This window comes from Penicillium solitum (assembly GCF_028829755.1).
Source record: "Penicillium solitum strain IBT 25940 chromosome Unknown utg000003l_segment0_segment0, whole genome shotgun sequence".
Lineage (NCBI taxonomy): Eukaryota > Fungi > Ascomycota > Eurotiomycetes > Eurotiales > Aspergillaceae > Penicillium > Penicillium solitum.
Window position 1 is genome coordinate 2396573 of NW_027072123.1, and position 17161 is coordinate 2413733.

General features: G+C 47.2%; 9 protein-coding genes across 9 annotated transcripts; 5 read left to right on the forward strand and 4 right to left on the reverse strand.

Annotated features, from left to right (window-relative positions):
- Positions 1-805: 805 nt before the first annotated feature.
- N7455_004810 (Major facilitator superfamily domain general substrate transporter) lies at positions 806-2440 on the reverse strand (the record flags this gene model as incomplete). The annotated part of the gene is made up of 1 exon (XM_065604891.1): positions 806-2440. The coding sequence occupies one exon, from the start codon at positions 2438-2440 to the stop codon at positions 806-808; it is 1635 nt and encodes a 544-aa protein (XP_065461791.1).
- A 772-nt stretch (positions 2441-3212) lies between these two features.
- N7455_004811 (uncharacterized protein) lies at positions 3213-4814 on the forward strand (the record flags this gene model as incomplete). Its single annotated transcript, XM_040956154.2, has 1 exon — positions 3213-4814. One exon carries the CDS (start codon positions 3213-3215, stop codon positions 4812-4814), a length of 1602 nt encoding a protein of 533 aa, XP_040813325.2.
- Positions 4815-5543: 729 nt separating this feature from the next.
- Positions 5544-5944, forward strand: N7455_004812 (uncharacterized protein; the record flags this gene model as incomplete). The annotated part of the gene is made up of 3 exons (XM_065604892.1): positions 5544-5571; positions 5617-5735; positions 5792-5944. The coding sequence occupies 3 exons, from the start codon at positions 5544-5546 to the stop codon at positions 5942-5944; spliced, it is 300 nt and encodes a 99-aa protein (XP_065461792.1).
- A 20-nt stretch (positions 5945-5964) lies between these two features.
- On the forward strand, positions 5965-6451 carry N7455_004813 (uncharacterized protein; the record flags this gene model as incomplete). The annotated part of the gene is made up of 3 exons (XM_065604893.1): positions 5965-5973; positions 6025-6121; positions 6147-6451. 3 exons carry the CDS (start codon positions 5965-5967, stop codon positions 6449-6451), a joined length of 411 nt encoding a protein of 136 aa, XP_065461793.1.
- Positions 6452-6968: 517 nt separating this feature from the next.
- Positions 6969-7832, reverse strand: N7455_004814 (uncharacterized protein; the record flags this gene model as incomplete). The annotated part of the gene is made up of 2 exons (XM_040956268.2): positions 6969-7564; positions 7628-7832. The coding sequence occupies 2 exons, from the start codon at positions 7830-7832 to the stop codon at positions 6969-6971; spliced, it is 801 nt and encodes a 266-aa protein (XP_040813246.2).
- A 387-nt stretch (positions 7833-8219) lies between these two features.
- N7455_004815 (cytochrome P450) lies at positions 8220-9880 on the forward strand (the record flags this gene model as incomplete). Its single annotated transcript, XM_040956219.2, has 3 exons — positions 8220-9583; positions 9649-9793; positions 9845-9880. The coding sequence occupies 3 exons, from the start codon at positions 8220-8222 to the stop codon at positions 9878-9880; spliced, it is 1545 nt and encodes a 514-aa protein (XP_040813401.2).
- Positions 9881-11459: 1579 nt separating this feature from the next.
- On the reverse strand, positions 11460-12429 carry N7455_004816 (ankyrin repeat domain-containing protein; the record flags this gene model as incomplete). Its single annotated transcript, XM_065604894.1, has 2 exons — positions 11460-11734; positions 11784-12429. The coding sequence occupies 2 exons, from the start codon at positions 12427-12429 to the stop codon at positions 11460-11462; spliced, it is 921 nt and encodes a 306-aa protein (XP_065461794.1).
- A 1054-nt stretch (positions 12430-13483) lies between these two features.
- Positions 13484-14895, forward strand: N7455_004817 (agmatinase; the record flags this gene model as incomplete). Its single annotated transcript, XM_040956330.2, has 6 exons — positions 13484-13571; positions 13620-13705; positions 13770-13937; positions 13998-14372; positions 14428-14575; positions 14633-14895. The coding sequence occupies 6 exons, from the start codon at positions 13484-13486 to the stop codon at positions 14893-14895; spliced, it is 1128 nt and encodes a 375-aa protein (XP_040813275.1).
- A 67-nt stretch (positions 14896-14962) lies between these two features.
- N7455_004818 (Zn(II)2Cys6 transcription factor) lies at positions 14963-17053 on the reverse strand (the record flags this gene model as incomplete). The annotated part of the gene is made up of 4 exons (XM_040956273.2): positions 14963-15793; positions 15846-16651; positions 16706-16875; positions 16935-17053. 4 exons carry the CDS (start codon positions 17051-17053, stop codon positions 14963-14965), a joined length of 1926 nt encoding a protein of 641 aa, XP_040813313.2.
- Positions 17054-17161: the final 108 nt, after the last annotated feature.

The window sequence follows — 17161 nt, forward strand, 5'->3', positions numbered from 1 at the left end:
TTAGCTCGTTCTTGGCCTAGATCTTGTCAATATTTAACTATTTTGGTTCACTCTGTCGAGATTCAGATTGTCCACCTATCCCAGGTGGCATTCCATTATCCCGATACTGTAATAGAACTCGTCCGTTTCTTAAGGGTCTATGTCCACTTGGCTAGAAAATGGATCACCACATATTACACAATATATCGATCATAGGCCCACGCCGGAATTCACATAGTTGAGATGTCGATGGTGAGGAGGTGGATTACTGGGAATGTGGAAAATAATTTATCGTGTGGTTGAAAGGCGAGGGGGTAGTTCGCTAATCTAAGGAGTTCGTGTTCGTCCCACTAGTAGAAAGAGTGACCTCGAGCTGTTGTGATAGGACTTCTAGGTCGTTCTCGATACAGTAGTCGGGGGAAAGGCTAAGTCCACAGTCCAGAACTTGACGCAGACGTGTCAACGTACTATCCTGGAGCGGGGGCATATTTCGAATCTTGACCTTTAACATTCGTCTGTTTGGCCTGTTTACATGACTAAGGTTCTAGAAACCCTGGAGACCATACGAGTCTAATACAGGAGCTATTTTTAAGTTGTTATTTACGACTGTACTGGAATACTGCCAAGAAAGGGGTTCAGGGACAGGGACAGGCTAACCGTAGTAGGAATAGCGTGTTTCGAAAGAGGGTTCGAGAAAGAATATAGTAAGTGATGAAACTGATTTCGATCCACCCTGTATAAAGATCTTCTCACCCAACATTATTTTATTGCCAGGGCCGAATCCAAAATTAATGATTGGATTATATATTTACCACTGGGGCAGCTACTATGCGTAGGCCATCTCTCTCTCGGTAGCAACAAATTGCCAATATCGCTCTGCAGACATCCTTCTCCCTGATTTTCCCCACAGAATCACACCAATAAATGTATATGTACAAAAGAACGAGATCAATGATACCGAGATAAAGCAGTTTCGAAGGCCCACTGCTTCAATCCACGGTGTTATAGCGTAGCTGAAGCTGAACCCTATTGTATTCCGAATGATATTGATGGAAACAAAGGATTCACCGGCCATTTCTTTGAAACAATCGACAGCGTATGCTAATGATATCGCACTTGCGCAGACGACTCCAAAGGTGGTGATGCCAATTCCGATGATCAAAACCATGTAGTGTGCACCTTGACTGGCCCCAACCCCCCACATGAGGAGCCCCCCTGCGGCAATAGGCGCGGACACTAGAAGCCCCCACAGCCTATGCTCTGGTTCCCGGACACCTCCATTGCGCTTTGCAAGTTTGATGGCGAGAGAATCTGAAATCTTTCCCGCCCAAACGGATGCAGCGCCGCCGAAGACAAACGGGGAGAGATAAGCAACACCAACCATCGTTGGAGGAAAATTGTATGGACTCGATCCCAGGATACTCGAAATTGTCGCATTAATCACGCTGTAAAGGGCTAGGTTTGACCCGTATAAGAGACCGGCCCAGAGAATATTAGGAAAGAAGAATGGTATTTTCAACGACTGCCAGCTCTTCAATGCCATTTGCTTGTGAGTTGGACGACCTGGTAATATTGTAGCCAATGCTAGCCTCCGCCAACGAGGTTTCGGGTCTGTGGACATTCCAGTCTGACCCCTTGTGGCTGTTTCAGTCTCGAGTCGCTCGGTGGTGATGATCCCTGGATCTCCATTGTCATCCGCGGGCACAATCTCATATTGCTGGGCCTCGCTGTCGCTTGTTTTTCGAAAATAGATTGTGTCCTCCATGAAAAAGAATAGGATCAGTGAGCAGATGCCCAAAAATATTGTAGCAAGGTACATAACCCATTTCCAGTTCAGGCCATCCGCTTTGAACCCCGCGAGAAAGGGCGCCATAAAGTTGGACCCGAACAAGACAAAAGTATACAGGGCCATATAGTTTCCTCGTTCATGAGCGAAGAAGAGATCCTGAACAGACAATTCTGGTAGAGACTCCACGGACGAGCAGAATAGTCCCAGAAGAATGCGGTGCGCATACCATTGGCTGGCGCCATGAGCCAGTGGAACCCATAGAACTGGTCCTATCGAGCATACGATGGTCACAAGGTAGACTAGTCTGCGGCCATAGGTCATGGCGATTGGTTGCCATAAGAGATTTGCCCATCCTTGCATCAACTGCATCAATCCAGTGCCCAAATTGAGATCTGCAATGCTGACTTTCTGCGATTCGGATATTTGTGTCATGATGGAAAACTGCGCAGCAGTGCATATTCCAATAGCAAATGTGTACAAACATACCATGCCGATGTTGAGATGTTTCCACCTTTGTGATCGATTAAGGGGATCATTTGGGTCTGTGCTAGGTTGTGGTTCTAGAATTATTCCTTTCCGTTGAGCAGATATACTGCTTTCATGCGCTTTTTCAACGAGGAGGATAGTTCCAGGTATATCATCATGCTCATGGTGCTCTGGGAGATACTCCATGGTAGGGTGTTCCATAGATAGAGGAATATATGACACGGAATACAAGGCGACGGTAACTGTGAATGCTGTTGAAGGGGGCTTGAAATTGATTTTACAATATCGAGTCAATAGCTTTAGAAGTCCACTGATCACATGGGCAGGAAAGCACACGAACAATAAAGGTTCCCAAAATATTACCCAAATAGGCAGGTGAGCCAAAGAAGCAAGTGAGGCAGCCATGGAACCACTGGAGGCCAGAGATAAGCACTTTCAACACCCCTCTTTTCGATGGGCCTCTTGTTCATAGATTAACATAGATCCTTTCTAAGGTACGGTCAGATGATCGTCATTCCAATGCGAAGAGAGAGACAAAGACCTAGCGCCCCGAGCTGTAATGTCATTGCGACTCCGCCAGCTCACCAAGACCACATCACAATAATCCTAATGTCTGCCTTATTTGCGCTAATGGACGAAGAGGAAAAAATAAGTGCCGGATATATTCTTGCATTCTCGACTAGGTTTGGGGATATCTCCTTAGTGCTGTGGGGTAGGGTACATACTCGGCTACTATAACTTGTATTATAGCCCCGAAGTAGCGCTAGAATGATAACGCGGGGTCAGCACCCCATTGGCACGCGCATTTATACAGATAGTTTAAAGAAAATGCTTGATTAGGAAGGCGGCCTTATCCCAATGCGAACATGTTAGAGGGGGTTCGGATAAGAACGGTGAGTATATAGATGCACTCGCGGACCTAAGCTTCTAGTAGATTAAGCCAGAGCAACCACCCAACATGGCTTCCCCTGAACCTCGACCCTCCACAGATATATCGCCAGATCTGAAAAATGACGCTGAACGCGACTTGATCGAGAGTTCTCAAAGGGCCACACGCCGTGAACATGAGCTGACTGTACGGCAAGCTCTTTCCAAGCACAGGAGCGCTATCTTCTGGGCATCCTATTTTATTCTACCCGGTTTCGTTATTGGTTACGATCCAACAATCCTCGGCAGTTTGGTCGGTGTTCCACAATTCCGAAAAGACTTTGGTTACGAATACCCTGCTGGATCAGGCACTTACGTCCTCTCTCCTTCTTGGACATCCGCATTCCCATACGCACCTATCATCGGTTTCTTGGTGGCTCCAATTTGGGCCGGATGGTGTGTTGATCGTTTTGGGCCCAGAAAAACACTGCTATGCTGCACAACACTCTCTCTCGGAACTCTCTTGATGGAAGTTCTGGGTAACACTGCCGGCATTATCTTCGCCGGAGATCTTCTTACTGGCCTACTTACTGGCGGATTTCCCGTCCTCGGACCGGCATATATCTCGGAAATCCTCCCTGTTAGTCTTCGAGGTATCGGACTGGCAGCCAACAACTTTGCTCAGGTGGCTGGGTCATTTATTGCTATCGGGATCTTACGCGGAACCGAAACCCGGGTGGACAAATGGGCTTACAAGGTCCCTTTCATAACAGAGTACGCTTTCCCTGTGCTCTTTATCCTCGGGGCGTTCTTCGCTCCCGAAACACCCTGGTTTCTGGTGAAGAAAGCGCGATATGAAGAAGCAGCAAAGTCCCTGGAGCGTACTGGATACACCCAGGATCTCGATGATACCCTTGCTCATATGAAAGAAACCATTCTACTGGGGGAGCAATGTGTATCTACAACTACCTACCTTGATTGCTTCAAGGGCACAAACTTCCGACGTACTGCAATATGTTCAATCTGTTACAGTGGTCAATTCCTCTGCGGGATTAACGTTGTGTCTTCATATTGTACCTACTTTTTCCAGCTGGCGGGTGTGTCAACAGATCAAGCATTCGATCTATCTCTTGGTTTGTTTGCGCTTGGTATTGTTGGGAACGTGATTTCGTGGCCTTTATTGTCAATCTGGGGTAGGAGGTTTGGCTACATTTCAACTTGTTGCGCCACTGCAGTCTTGATGTTTTTGATTGGGTTTTTGGATCTCGCACCATCTTCCAACAAGGCCGCCCTATACGCCAAGTCGTCTATGCTGCTTGTCTTTTACTTTATTTACAACTTCGGTCTTGGCCCCCTTGTTTATGCATTGATTGCCGAGATTCCAAGCACAACAATACGCGGAAAGACGATGGGTGTGGCATGTTCTTTTGCCCATATCTTTTCCCTTGTTATTACAGCTGCTCTTCCCTATGCAATGAGCCCTCTTGAGGCGAATTGGGGTGGCAAAATTGGATTTTTATTTGGCGGACTCAGCGTTGGGGTGATTGTTTGGGCGTTTATTTGTTTGCCAGAAACCAGGGGAAGGACTTTCGAGGAGCTTGATATCCTCTTCGAACGGAAGACGCCGGCCTGGAAGTTCGATAGCACTGACTTGACAGATTTTGATCGTGTAGCCGTGGTTCACGGTGCGTAGTTTATATAGATGTGAGTATTGGAGAGGAAATATGAAATCTAAGGAGATAATATATTTAAATTCCACACTTACTTAATAAGGAATCTTGAATTAAACGCCTCATTTCTACCCCTTTTATAATTAAAATCATATCTACGGAGTAATTAAGTTAAAATTAAGATAATGGCTTCTGCTTCTCGAAGCTTCCTTGCGATCGATTAATTAGTACGTACCCTGGCTCCAACGAGTGCGTAGGATCCAGCAGTGTTATTCATGCTGTCATTTGTAGCATTCTAGATCGAGAGTCTGTGTTAGCTTAAGTGGCGGTGAGTCTCTAGAAAAGTGAACCTTTCAAACAGGCAAGGGAGACAAAGGGAAAAAGAAAAACGAAATAATTGGACCCAAGAAATGAAAGTGCTGATAGTCTGACATGCTGGCGAATGAAAGAAAATTTTATCTAAGATTCCAAGAAGCTTCGAGCTGATGCAGTAAACATACTGTTTCTTTGATCAAGATAGAAATTCCATGCAGTGAACTGACATATCAGCGAGAGCGTATGTGTTTATTCCGATGTACTTACCCACGAACTGCACCCCTTGAACCCTCGTTGTCGAGCGCAGAGGTAGTGGACAAAGGATCGGGGTTGACCTCGACAACCACCCTCAAAGCATCAGTAAAAGGCCTTCTTTCCAATCTTGATTAGCTTACGAAGGATTTTACACCATAGGTGAAGTAAGTTTATTCCTCAAAATGGCTCCCCGTAATGTTCTCCTCATCGGTTTGGTCCCCACAGCCCTTTTACATTCCTTATATTATATTAAAGTCCGGCAAGGTGCGAATAGAGACCTGGGACTTGGGTTGTTGAAAGTTTTCAAGGAACAAGGATACAATGTGTTTGGCACCATTCGGCCACAGACGAGATCTGATCCTTCTTTCGAAGACGTAAGTTGAATTCTGTCTTCATGCCCAGGAGGTTCAAAAATTCATAACCACATTAGCTTAAATCCACTGGGGCTACCATCATCGACCTTGACTACCTGGAGGAGGACAGTATTGCTGCCGCCGCCGAAAGCTACGGCAATGATCAAGCTCTCGATGTTCTGGTAAACTGTGGCGGTATAGAGATGTACTTCGAGAACTGGATAGATTGATCATTTATAAATACCGTGTCATGACTGTGGTATGTTCCATCATCAGCTCAAGGTCTCATCATCTCACACGATCGGCATAGGGACCATTCCTCGCGAGCAAATACTTCCTCCCTAGTCTGAAAAAGAGCGAGTTTGGCAACATCGTCAACATTACCTCCGAGTGGGCATCCATCGCCGGTAAGAACAGGCTCTCTAATTTGAGTATTCGATGAAGCGGCTTATAAAAACAAAGCGAACGATTGCGGGACACACATCAGCTACCGCGTGCCGAAATCGGCACTTAATGCGCTCAGTATCTCAGTTGCAATTGAGCTGAAGGCAGCGAAAGAGAATATTGCCGTGCTTTGCATTGACCCTGGCGATGTCCCAACTAAACTCAGCCGATGGGCGGGAGATATTGATCTCAATGATTCTGTGCACGGAATGTTTGAGCAGATTAAGAGAGCTACGATCGAGGATACTGGTCTGTTTGTGAACTGGAAAGGACGTAAATGGCCGTATGGATAGATGCATCACGGTGCATTTATATGAGAGTTATGAACCGGTGGCATACTTAGTCGCCTGTAGGTAGCTCTCCGACAGTATGTACCCCGTGCTCCCACACCCCCAATTCATATTTTCTCTCCGATCCTCCACACGATTCAATAATGGAGCTCCAACTAGTAAAGTTAAGTTATTTATATACTTGAGTTGATCTCCAGAGAATCACCTAACTTCATACCCGAGGAGATCAACATTGAAATCGGAAAACATCCAGGTGATTTTTTGTCCGATCTAGCTTCCTCTTTGTTGCAGTCGATTGCTCCGTGACCATGGCCTCCACAGAAGGAACCCCCACCCTCTTCGGGCGAGAATCATGGCCACCTCAAGAACGCCTATACGAACTTCTGTTCCAGCCACCAACCTCTGATCTACCAGTGTGCAACTACAATGTGATACAAGTGTTCGCGGTGCAGAATAGAGGTGCGATATACTGTATTGTTGAATAATTATCACAGGAAATAGAACGACCGTTATGCACGGCCTAGAGACGAGAGTCCCTGGTTTTCCTTGGGGCATGTGCAGCATATGCGCGCACAATAAAGTCACAGCCACCAACGGTGACCTTCTCACCACTCTTACGTCCCCACATTCCAACGTCTAACCCATTAGCCATTGAGGGCAAGCCATCACTGCCTGTACCCAATGCATGTTTTACCTCCCAGTGGCCATCGGTCCATTCTTCTCGTCGCGCGCTCACCTCCTCTCCGGTTATTTGAACAGCCCGTCCCCCAAGGGCTGTTTGCCCAACTGCGTGGATTTGTTTCTGATGAAGAACCAAATACGAGCCCCCAATTTGTGCTAGGAACACCTTGGTAACTTGGTGCTGGCCCTCTTCCAAAACACCCTCATCAGACTCCAAGATCCACGAAAGGCCACGCCCTGGCCCTTCCGGCCCTTCGCGAAACGGAAGATATCTCCACACCTCTTCATAGTCCGTCATCGGCTCTCCAGGTACATCTGGTCGAGCCATGGTCCCAGTCTCCAGATCATCTCCATTGGGAAGCGGGATGAATGGACATGGGTTGCTGATGTTGAAATTGTGGTGGGAGTCAATCTCATGGGTGAACACCACGCGCCCTAGGGGATGTCAGTCATTTGTTATGTACCATTCACATTCAGAATAATTGATTGGGATCATACGTGGGTTTTTGCCTTCCTGGATACACTCTCCCGCGAGCGCCCAATCGAGTTTACCGGATTCTTTGTCGACTCGCAGGTCAACGTACCATTCGCCAACCGTTATCACCAATGTGTCTGTGGTTTCAAACGGTGTTTCTGATCCCCATCGCATCGAGATGCGTGTTGTCAGGCTCGATTCCAAAACTGGCACGGGTAACTTTGACATTTTGGTGGCGATAATTCTTCAAGTTGTCTCCTCCGAAGAACGGGGGAAATTTTGGCAGGTCAAGGATGGTCTAGGTAATCTACATGATTCGATTGGAAATATAAATACTACAAATCGAATATGCTAACATATCTTGGACTCCAAAGGGTCGTTCTCCACAATCTCCAACTTCCAAGAATCGAACCCCGCTCTACCGAGTCTCGCTGCCGGTTGCCGTTTTCGAAGAAGACTTTGGAGATAGTGACTCACTTACTAACTTATGCGATTGGGAATATTCACACATTGATTCGCTATAAAGTCGATAAAGATATCCTTGATGTATTGTGAAATATCCGTATCCTATTCTACTTGGTTCTTCTGTGTCACTGCGTGACAAATTGAAACACAATGACTTGGATCCTGATCGCTGCTTTCATAGCAGCCTTTCTTGTCTACCACCTCTCTATTTCTACCTTATTTAGCCCTCTGGCGAAAATTCCCGGTCCAAAGTCCTTTGCCTTGACCAAGTTCAAACTGGCCTACGAGGACTACAAAGGAACTCGCACCCGAAAGATCAATGCCCTCCATCAGCAATATGGACCCGTCGTTCGTATCGGCCCCATTGAGGTGACCTTCAACAGCATCTCGGCCTTACGTGCAATCTACGGTGCCGGAAGTGGCTTTGAGCGCACTGGCTTCTATCACATGTTTGAGGTTTACGGTCGAAAGAATATGTTTTCCTTCGCGACCGCGAAGCAGCATGGAGAAAGAAAGAAGCTGTTCGCTCACGCCTACGCCAAATCTGTGATGCTCAAAGGTCAAAATGCCGAAATGGTTGAGAACAAAGTCAAACTGTACATGGACCTTTTGGAGCGAGATGGAAGGAAAAGCGAGATCTTTTCTACTTTGCATTATTTCTCCCTAGACACCATCACTGAGTTCCTTTATGGATCTTTCGGCAAGACTTCGTGTCTCGAGGGATTGGGGCAAGATCGCGCGCTCATCGGAGATATCATCGATACTGCCCGTCGCAAGCTATCGTGGTATGCAGTTCATTTCCCTCACTTCACGGAATGGCTTTACTCCAGGACTGGGGTTAGTGGCTGTATTGCGAAATGGCTGTACCCGATGCAACTGCCAACAACCTACAGCGGCATCAGACTTCACGCGATGAAAGCGACTCAGAAGTATGCTAGTGCTTCTGCTAGTGAGAAGGCGAACGCAACTGCCCTGATCTCGAGACTATGGAGCCACCACCATTCCGAAAAGCCAAATGGAATCGATGATCTGGATATCGCATCGGAATGTGCAGACCATCTTCTGGCAGGCATTGACACCACCAGTGATACGCTGATGTTCCTGATTTGGGCTCTTTCTCGGCCAGAAAACAAACAATTCCAAGACAAACTCGTTGAGGAAGTTCGCAATATCCCCGAAGAATCGCTGAATTCTGATGGCATCCCCAGAGTAGAAAGCAATGACAAACTTTCTTATCTCGACGCTGTTATTAAAGAGACACTCCGGCTTTACGCACCTCTTCCCGGGTCAGAACCACGCTCACTTCCTACGGCAGCCACAATTGATGGCTACACGATTCCGCCCCGGACAGTGGTTTCTATGGCGCCATACTCTCTCCATCGCAACCCTGAGATATTCAAGAATCCCACGAAATTCGACCCTGGTCGCTGGTTGGAACCCTCTGAAAACTTGGCCGATATGAAGAAATGGTTCTGGGCATTTTCTAGTGGAGGAAGGATGTGTATTGGCATGCAGTATGTTCCTTCCCAATAGAGACGAATTCCGGCTTTGACTATCAGAGATGGCTAACAAAGAACAGCCTGGCAATGGCAGAAATGACTACTTTGGTCGCAACCATTTATCGAAAATACAGAACAACACCAATGGGAGATTTTGGCACCGTCTCTCCCGGTATCACAGGTCGCTATGAGGTATTCTATGATGACACTTGTAGTCGAATGCGGGTATGTTCAGTTAATATGTTTCTCTCAGGGACTTGCTAATTATGGAGATAGGAACATGAGTGTCAGATTGAGTTCACACCACATTGAGCAGTCTAAGTGGTGCAGTTGTTGTGCGATGTGCTTGATTTGAATTGCATCATATTGGGGTTTTCACAGATTGGATGATACATGAGCCCTACACTTTATCAATTGAATATAAAATAAATCTTTACTAGGTTCTAATCTAAATTAATTTGTTTCTTTGCTATAGCTAATATCTCCAAACGCTCCCACGTGGAAGGAGTCTGCGAGCGTGGGGAATGTCTGCGAGCGTGGGGAATGTCTGCGAGCGTGGGGAATGTCTAGCCGGCAATAGCAAACTCGACCTGGTTGGAGGTGGGCACCACTATTTGAGGCCTGCCATTATTATCATCTGGGTGAATAACATCACCCCATTGACTAGACGGCATGATGACCACCGTCTGAGCATGCTCCTGTCCACCAATCTACCGCAGCGCCCGAAAATACAAACCGGAACACATCCCCTGGCTGAGGATCGTCCGGAAACTCCCAGATATAAGTATGGAGACGATATGTCGTAATCCAGCTTTCGCCAGGGCGTATACTCATAAATCTACCACTATTTGCAACGTTGACCTCGACATCAGGACTGTCCCCGAGGCCCATACAGACATTCTGATATCCACAGTATTTCCACAGTTCATCCTCATCGCGAACACGATGATATAAACCGTAACTGATATCGTCTTCGAAAATACAGGTGTGAAAAGTGATAGGGCTCGCAGAAGCAGGATCAGCAATTTCAACGCCGTGATATGTAACCCTGACTCGGAACGTCTTCCCGTCCAGCTCCCTTGGACCATCTTGCATCTCGATTGATACGCTAAGTATTGGTGCCCCCGGACTAGAATTGCCAATTTTCAGCGATATCGATATTTGAGGCAGATGGAGAAAAGAAATGGGAAATCAAGATACACTCTCTTCTTGGAAGTTTCCGCTAAGCGGAACATAGACTCAGGATAAGTAAGCTGCAAGTTCTCATAATCTTCAACCGCCACCAACCAAGGTGGAATGATCTTGGAAGGATCAAGGACTCAACAGATACCGCCTCCTTATCGCTGCTATGCGCAGCCAGGAAGAACGCAGTCCGACCCATCGAATCAGGATCACCAATGCTACACCCCCTCTCCAAGAGGAAGTCAAGCAATCCCTCGAGATCTTCCCCGACTGTTGCAGCCAGATTAATCAGGTCCCCTGCATTTAAGCCCGCATGAACACTGAGGCCCATGTCTAGAAGTAGACGCACAAGCGGAATCCCGTGATACGCCGCAAGAGCAAGCCCCGTGGTGTGATCGAAGAGGTCTTTAGGTTCAGTCAGTAAACCCCGGTCAAGGAGGAGACGGAAAACTCCCTCGCCGCCGTAGAGGGCAGCATAGAAGAGCGGGGTGCGTTTTTCTCCGACCCGGTACGCTAGTATCTAATTCAATACTATCATTAATAGATGTATTATCATTATTATTTTCATTATCATTTTCACGAGATAATTTAGCTTTTTTAGTTAAAATATTCTCTTCACTATTAGATAAACTATCATGTGATTTTCTTTTAAGACGTACTGTTAATTGATTAGTACTATTATCATCACTAATATAACCTAGAGCAGTATCTACCGTCTCTTGGTTTGGGTTTCTGCTGATATCGAGTCCATTACTAGCTCTGTTGCTTTGGGGTGGTCGAGGAGCATTCGGAGGGTGTCGACATTGCCGGAATAGACGGCGTAGGTAAGGAGATTAGATTTGGGAAGGGAGCCGGTTGGGTCTGCGTTGTGGGAGAGGAGGAGGGAGAAGATCGACGGGTTGGTGATGGCAGTTAATAGGGCTTCGCTTAGGTAGTCTGGATTGGCGCCGTGGGCGAGAAGGGTTGTGACCACTTCTTTGTGGCCTTCTTGGATTCCCGTGGTCGAGTATGCATCGGACGATGTCGATGTTACCGGAATGAGATGCCATGCAGAGCGACGTCCCCTCGTGTTCGGTGGCAATGTTAGGATCTGCTCCACGGGAGAGCAGGAATTGCACGATATCCAGGTGGCCATTCCACGCCGCAAACGCGAGAGGCGTTGTGCCGTTCCCGTCCTGTGCATTGATTGAACTCCGCGCGTCTGATAACATGCGGACAACATCAAGATGGCCATTCTTGGCCGCTAGATAGATAGATGTTCGCTCCTCATTGTGGCCTGTGGTGAAATCCGGGCACATACCATATTTAAGCAGTAAATTGACAACGGATACGTGGCCATGTGACGCTGGCATGGAGAGCGGGTGGCCCTCTTCCCTGTTTTCGCGGTTTCCGTCATCCATATCGTTCTTCCAGTCGTTGTTGATGGAGCATGGATCAACGCCGTGCTCGTATAGCAGTCTTGTTATCTCACTATACCCGTGAATACCAGCCAAGGCGAAGGGTTGCCATGGCTCGCCTCCGCACGCGGCTGGTGGCGCACCTGCTTTCAGGATGAGTCGTGTAGTTACGGCTGACACATTCATAGCGGCCCGTTCAATAGTGTAGCCCTCATTTCGCTGGCTGATGCTACGCTTGTACAGAATGGGGTTCAGTAGTGCATAGAACCGCCGAGTAGACATAGGGCGTTGATCTCATTTTCGTACTCTAGGTGGGGGACCAGAGCAGAATCACCTCATTGGGGAGATTGAGAAGGCCCATCTTCCCGCAGTACTTTCCCGTTCTGTGTAGATATTGGAGTAGGGTGTCTCTTCGCCAAGTCTTGTCCGTTGACGGCGGGTGTTTACCCTTTGATCTGTACTCTTTCCCGAGGTCAGTGCCTGTGTTGGGGAAAATAAATCACAGGTAGTACTGAGTCATCTGAGAGAGAGAGAGAGAGAGAGAGAAAGATCAAACAGGTAGGGAGTAAGGTCCTTCCTGTCCACCTGAGGCAGAAATGCGATCTCCACAACATGGTATGAGTTCACCACAATCCCCATCGTTCAATATATTTACCGAAACTGAGGGAAAAGTGAATTATTCAATGGGGCCAAAAAAGAAAGCATCCTTTTTGTCAGGGCGAAAAAGGACCGAAGATTCCGATGCACGTAGGGTCGCTACGTGGCTATAGAGAGCAAGAAGAATAACTGAGATATATAGGAAATAACCTATATAGTTGTAGAATGATGAAACCACCTACCCGAAGCCCTTTCATGCTGATGATGGACAAAGAGAGGTCTGACTGGTTCCTACCGCCCAGGTGAGAGTTCAGTGGGATGAGTGGCCCAAGGCCTCCGCCAAGAGAAAGTTGATCACTTCAGTTCAGTTTTAAATCGAACTTAAGATCTAATAGGAAAGTAAATATTACTCCTCATTAATACATAATATAACAAAAAAGATCAACTCCATAATAAATTAATGCGTAGTGAAAATGGGTATAGAGCGAAGGACACCCCCCGATAACGGCGGGTCACTATCTTGGCTATCTTAGCGTCAAGCAACAGTCCCCGCATGAATAGTTGTGGAAAGAGTCTGCGAGACAGCATTGCTCATCAATCGCATTTGTAGCACTTGCAGACGTATTTGATTTGCTAATGAGATGGCCCATAGCTGATTCTGTGTAAAGCTAAGGCTATAAAAGAGCAATGGCCACCCCAATTCCACTCTTGATGTACAACTTTTCGAATAATCCTCAAAATGCGCTTCACAACTTCCACATTGTCTCTTCTGCTACAGGGCGCCATTGCTTTAAATGTTGGCCCTGAATATAGTCACCCGATAGAAGGTCAGTCATGCAAGACAAACCTAACATCAACATACTAACAGACAATAGATCTTGACGTCGATCTTCCATTTTCTCAGCCCGTCACATTTGCCCACTTAGAATGGCAAAGATGTCTTGCAGCATCTCACAATAATGTATGGTACAACCGAAGGATATGTTTACCCAATCCCTCCATAGAGATTCTAACCTTCGGAAAAGCCTCTCGACATCGCCATTCTCGGCTTCCCCTACGACACCTCAACCTCATACCGTCCCGGCGCAAGATTCGGCCCTCGAGGCATCCGCGCAGGATCGGCGCGCGAAAAGAAGGGCCGCAGCTATAACACCGTGTGGGAGGTGGACCCATATGACGAGGGTCTTGAAATTGTGAGTGCAGCGCAATTACAACTATGAAAAGCAATGTCAGGATCGCTCATACATTACAAGATTGATTGTGGAGATATCCCTATCACCCCATTCGATGCCGCGCACGCTTTTAAGCAAATGGAACAGGGTTATAGACAGGTTCTCTACCACCCGACGTCCGAGGGGAGCTCATGGGAACATCCTCGGATTGTGAGTCTGGGTGGCGACCACTCGATTGTCTTGCCTATCTTGCGCTCGTTGAAACATGTCTATGGACCGATCTCTGTTATTCACTTGGATTCGCACCTCGATACTTGGGATCCTTATGAGGGTTACACCGGAATCGCGTCTAACCAGTCGGCAATCACACATGGAACTTTCTTCTGGCATGCGAGTCGGGAGGGTTGTATTGCCAAGGGCACAAGTGTGCATGGAGGTCTGAGGACGAAGCTTTTCGTAAGTGGTGCTTTGCCTCTTGTCGTGAATTAATACTGATCCAAATTATCAACAGAGTCCTAAGGATTATGAGATCGACCAGAATGTTGGGTTTACGATTATCGAGGCCCACGAGATTGACGATATCGGCATGTCGGGAATCATTGATAAGGTCCGGGGTGTTGTCGGAGATACTCCGACTTATCTTTCTATTGATATTGACGGTAAGGTTTGACCTTTGCCCTGCTCAAGACACATCAGAGACTAATTTCCTCCATTAGTCCTTGATCCCAGTATTGCCCCTGCGACCGGAACTCCCGAATCGGGCGGCTGGACCACTCGTGAATTGAAGCGCTTCATTAAAGGCCTCGAGGGTGTCAACCTTGTTGGTGCCGATGTCGTGGAAGTCAGCCCTCCTTACGACACCGTCGCCGAGACTACTTCGATCGCCGCTGCGGATTTGATCGTTGACATTCTGGCATCCATGGCGAAGTTGAAGACAGGTCCTAAGGCGAAGACGCCAACTTCAAAGGATGAGTTGTGAAAAGAGCCTGAATCATGTTTCGAACTTTGAGATTTCAACTATGTATGAATCACGCTATATGAGACTTTCAAATAGGCAAAACCAACTTGCCTGATTGTTTGAGGGCATCCCTCCAGTTAACCACATTCTCGTCTGAATTCATGATACTCCAAATTTCCTGTATAACTTTCCATTGCCTTTTGAAATTGCCCATTGAGTAACCCTGGACCCGTTCCCACCATGCAACCCAAGGCTGTCGGTTGGTTGCCTCGCATGCAGCGATAAATGCTGGCCAGGACATAGGAGCTGCGCGTTTGTCGCCACATGAGTATGCGTCTTTGAGGTCTTCAGCCAGCGAGAGATTCTTCCAGATTGCTCTTACTCGCTCTTGAAGGTCCACCGGACTGGAGTTTTCGATTGCTCGATAATAAAAGATTGCGATCGCACTATGGAATGCCAGGGCTTGGCAACGTATTATTTCAAGCATCATCGGCTCCTCCAATGTAATGAGATGGAAAGACTCGGACTCTATGTCCCATGAAAAGATTTCATCGTATAATGCCGAGCATGCCTCGAGGAGAATTGCTGGCATTTCACCATCCTGGTAGAAGGCTAGATACTCGGCCACCTGGCAGGTCTTTTGTAATAGATTTCCTAGATATGGGGTAATCCCATACATATATTGGATGTTGGTGTCGTCAGCGTGGAAGTAAGGCTCCTCAAAGAACGGACCTTCTGTTGCCCAGGGTCTAGGTTCTAGCTCGTGTGCGGTCGTTCGAGCCAGGAGACTTAGAAAATGGCAAATACTGCTGACCTGCCGGCTGGAGTCATTGAGCGCATCGGAGGCATGGTGGGGTCTTTGCAGCTGGCGACAACCCTTCAGATGAATTGGAAAGTCTGAATCTTCTCCCGTCATAGTCTAATTTATTAGATTCAATATGATTCCATAAAATGGATTGAAAGAAACCTACATCAATCGTGACTAAGGAGAGCATCGCTGTAAGATAGACGGTATATTGGTGTGAGTTGTTGGGCGCTACGAGTGCAAACTTGAGTGCCCGCAAAGCTTTAGCCCGGTGCTGCAGACCGAGGTTGTGGTATTCTCTTGATCCACCCATGACGTTCCGGAGGTGAAATGCAGCCGATGATAATATACTGTGAAATAGTGAAATTGAGACACCTGAGGAAGGCGACGAATTTTGGACAAGACATAAGTCAGGGCATCCCTCGAGAGCGAATGGGAGATATGTTGTGCGCCAAGGGTTCCTCGGGTGAAAGACTGGTTGTAGGAGCTCGGCGACATGGTTTTTGTAGTGATACATGAGCGTGGATGTTTTGCGGTCTTTGAATAGAGGCATTGGAAGCTCGCTATGTGGTGATGGATATATCGTGGGGGACCTTTCTCTTGGGTATGATAACGTTGGAGAATTTGGTGTATCCATCATAGCTATCACTGACTCCCAGTTTGAAGAAAAGTCCATTTCAAGGATTTCTGTATGAGGGATATCATTATCGTCCGGAATTAGTTCAAAGATTCCATTGGATGGGTCGACTGGATCGAATTGACTAGGAGTGATCTCAGAATCACACTCCTGGGTCTGATGACTATTCTCCAATGAAGCGTGGGGTTCAAGGTCTTCATTGTCGCCATCTTCTGACTTGGAGAATATTGCAAAGGGTCCTACACAGATCGTGCGCGATGGTGTTAAAATTGTGTCAAGGGAAGATAGAATTCGGTTGATCTCATCATCCGAAATGCTAGGAGATGTGGATTGTTCTAATTAAGAATTGGAATTAGCGAATAGGGCTTTGAAAGAGGGACGAGACTCACCTAGTCTGATCTGCCTGCGTCGTAGGCCTTGAACATCTCGCTTCTTATCTGTCATCCAGCACAGATTTACACCATAGCCGGCGCATTCCAGGCCGGATTTCTGGCAGACTCCACATCCATTTCGTTGACGCTCATCACATTTGACCTTCCGAGACCTGCAGGTCCAGCATCTGTTCTTGTCAGCTTCAAGGGTCTATGTAAGGTTGAATATCCCAGATGTATTAATTACCCTGTGAATGTGACCGACTTCTGCTTTGTCTGGCGAATACGCTTAGTTTGTTTTCTAGGAGCTTTCACCGGGCCAACCATGGTATCCTTGATATAGGGCTGTTTCTCAATATGAGCCATGACAGTGGGCCTTTGGTGGTCGCGAGGGGGACTATCAACAGAACAGCGTCACTCAGTGTGTAGTTGGAGTAACGCCAAGGCAAGAGGTCGAGACCCTTCATGTCAAGC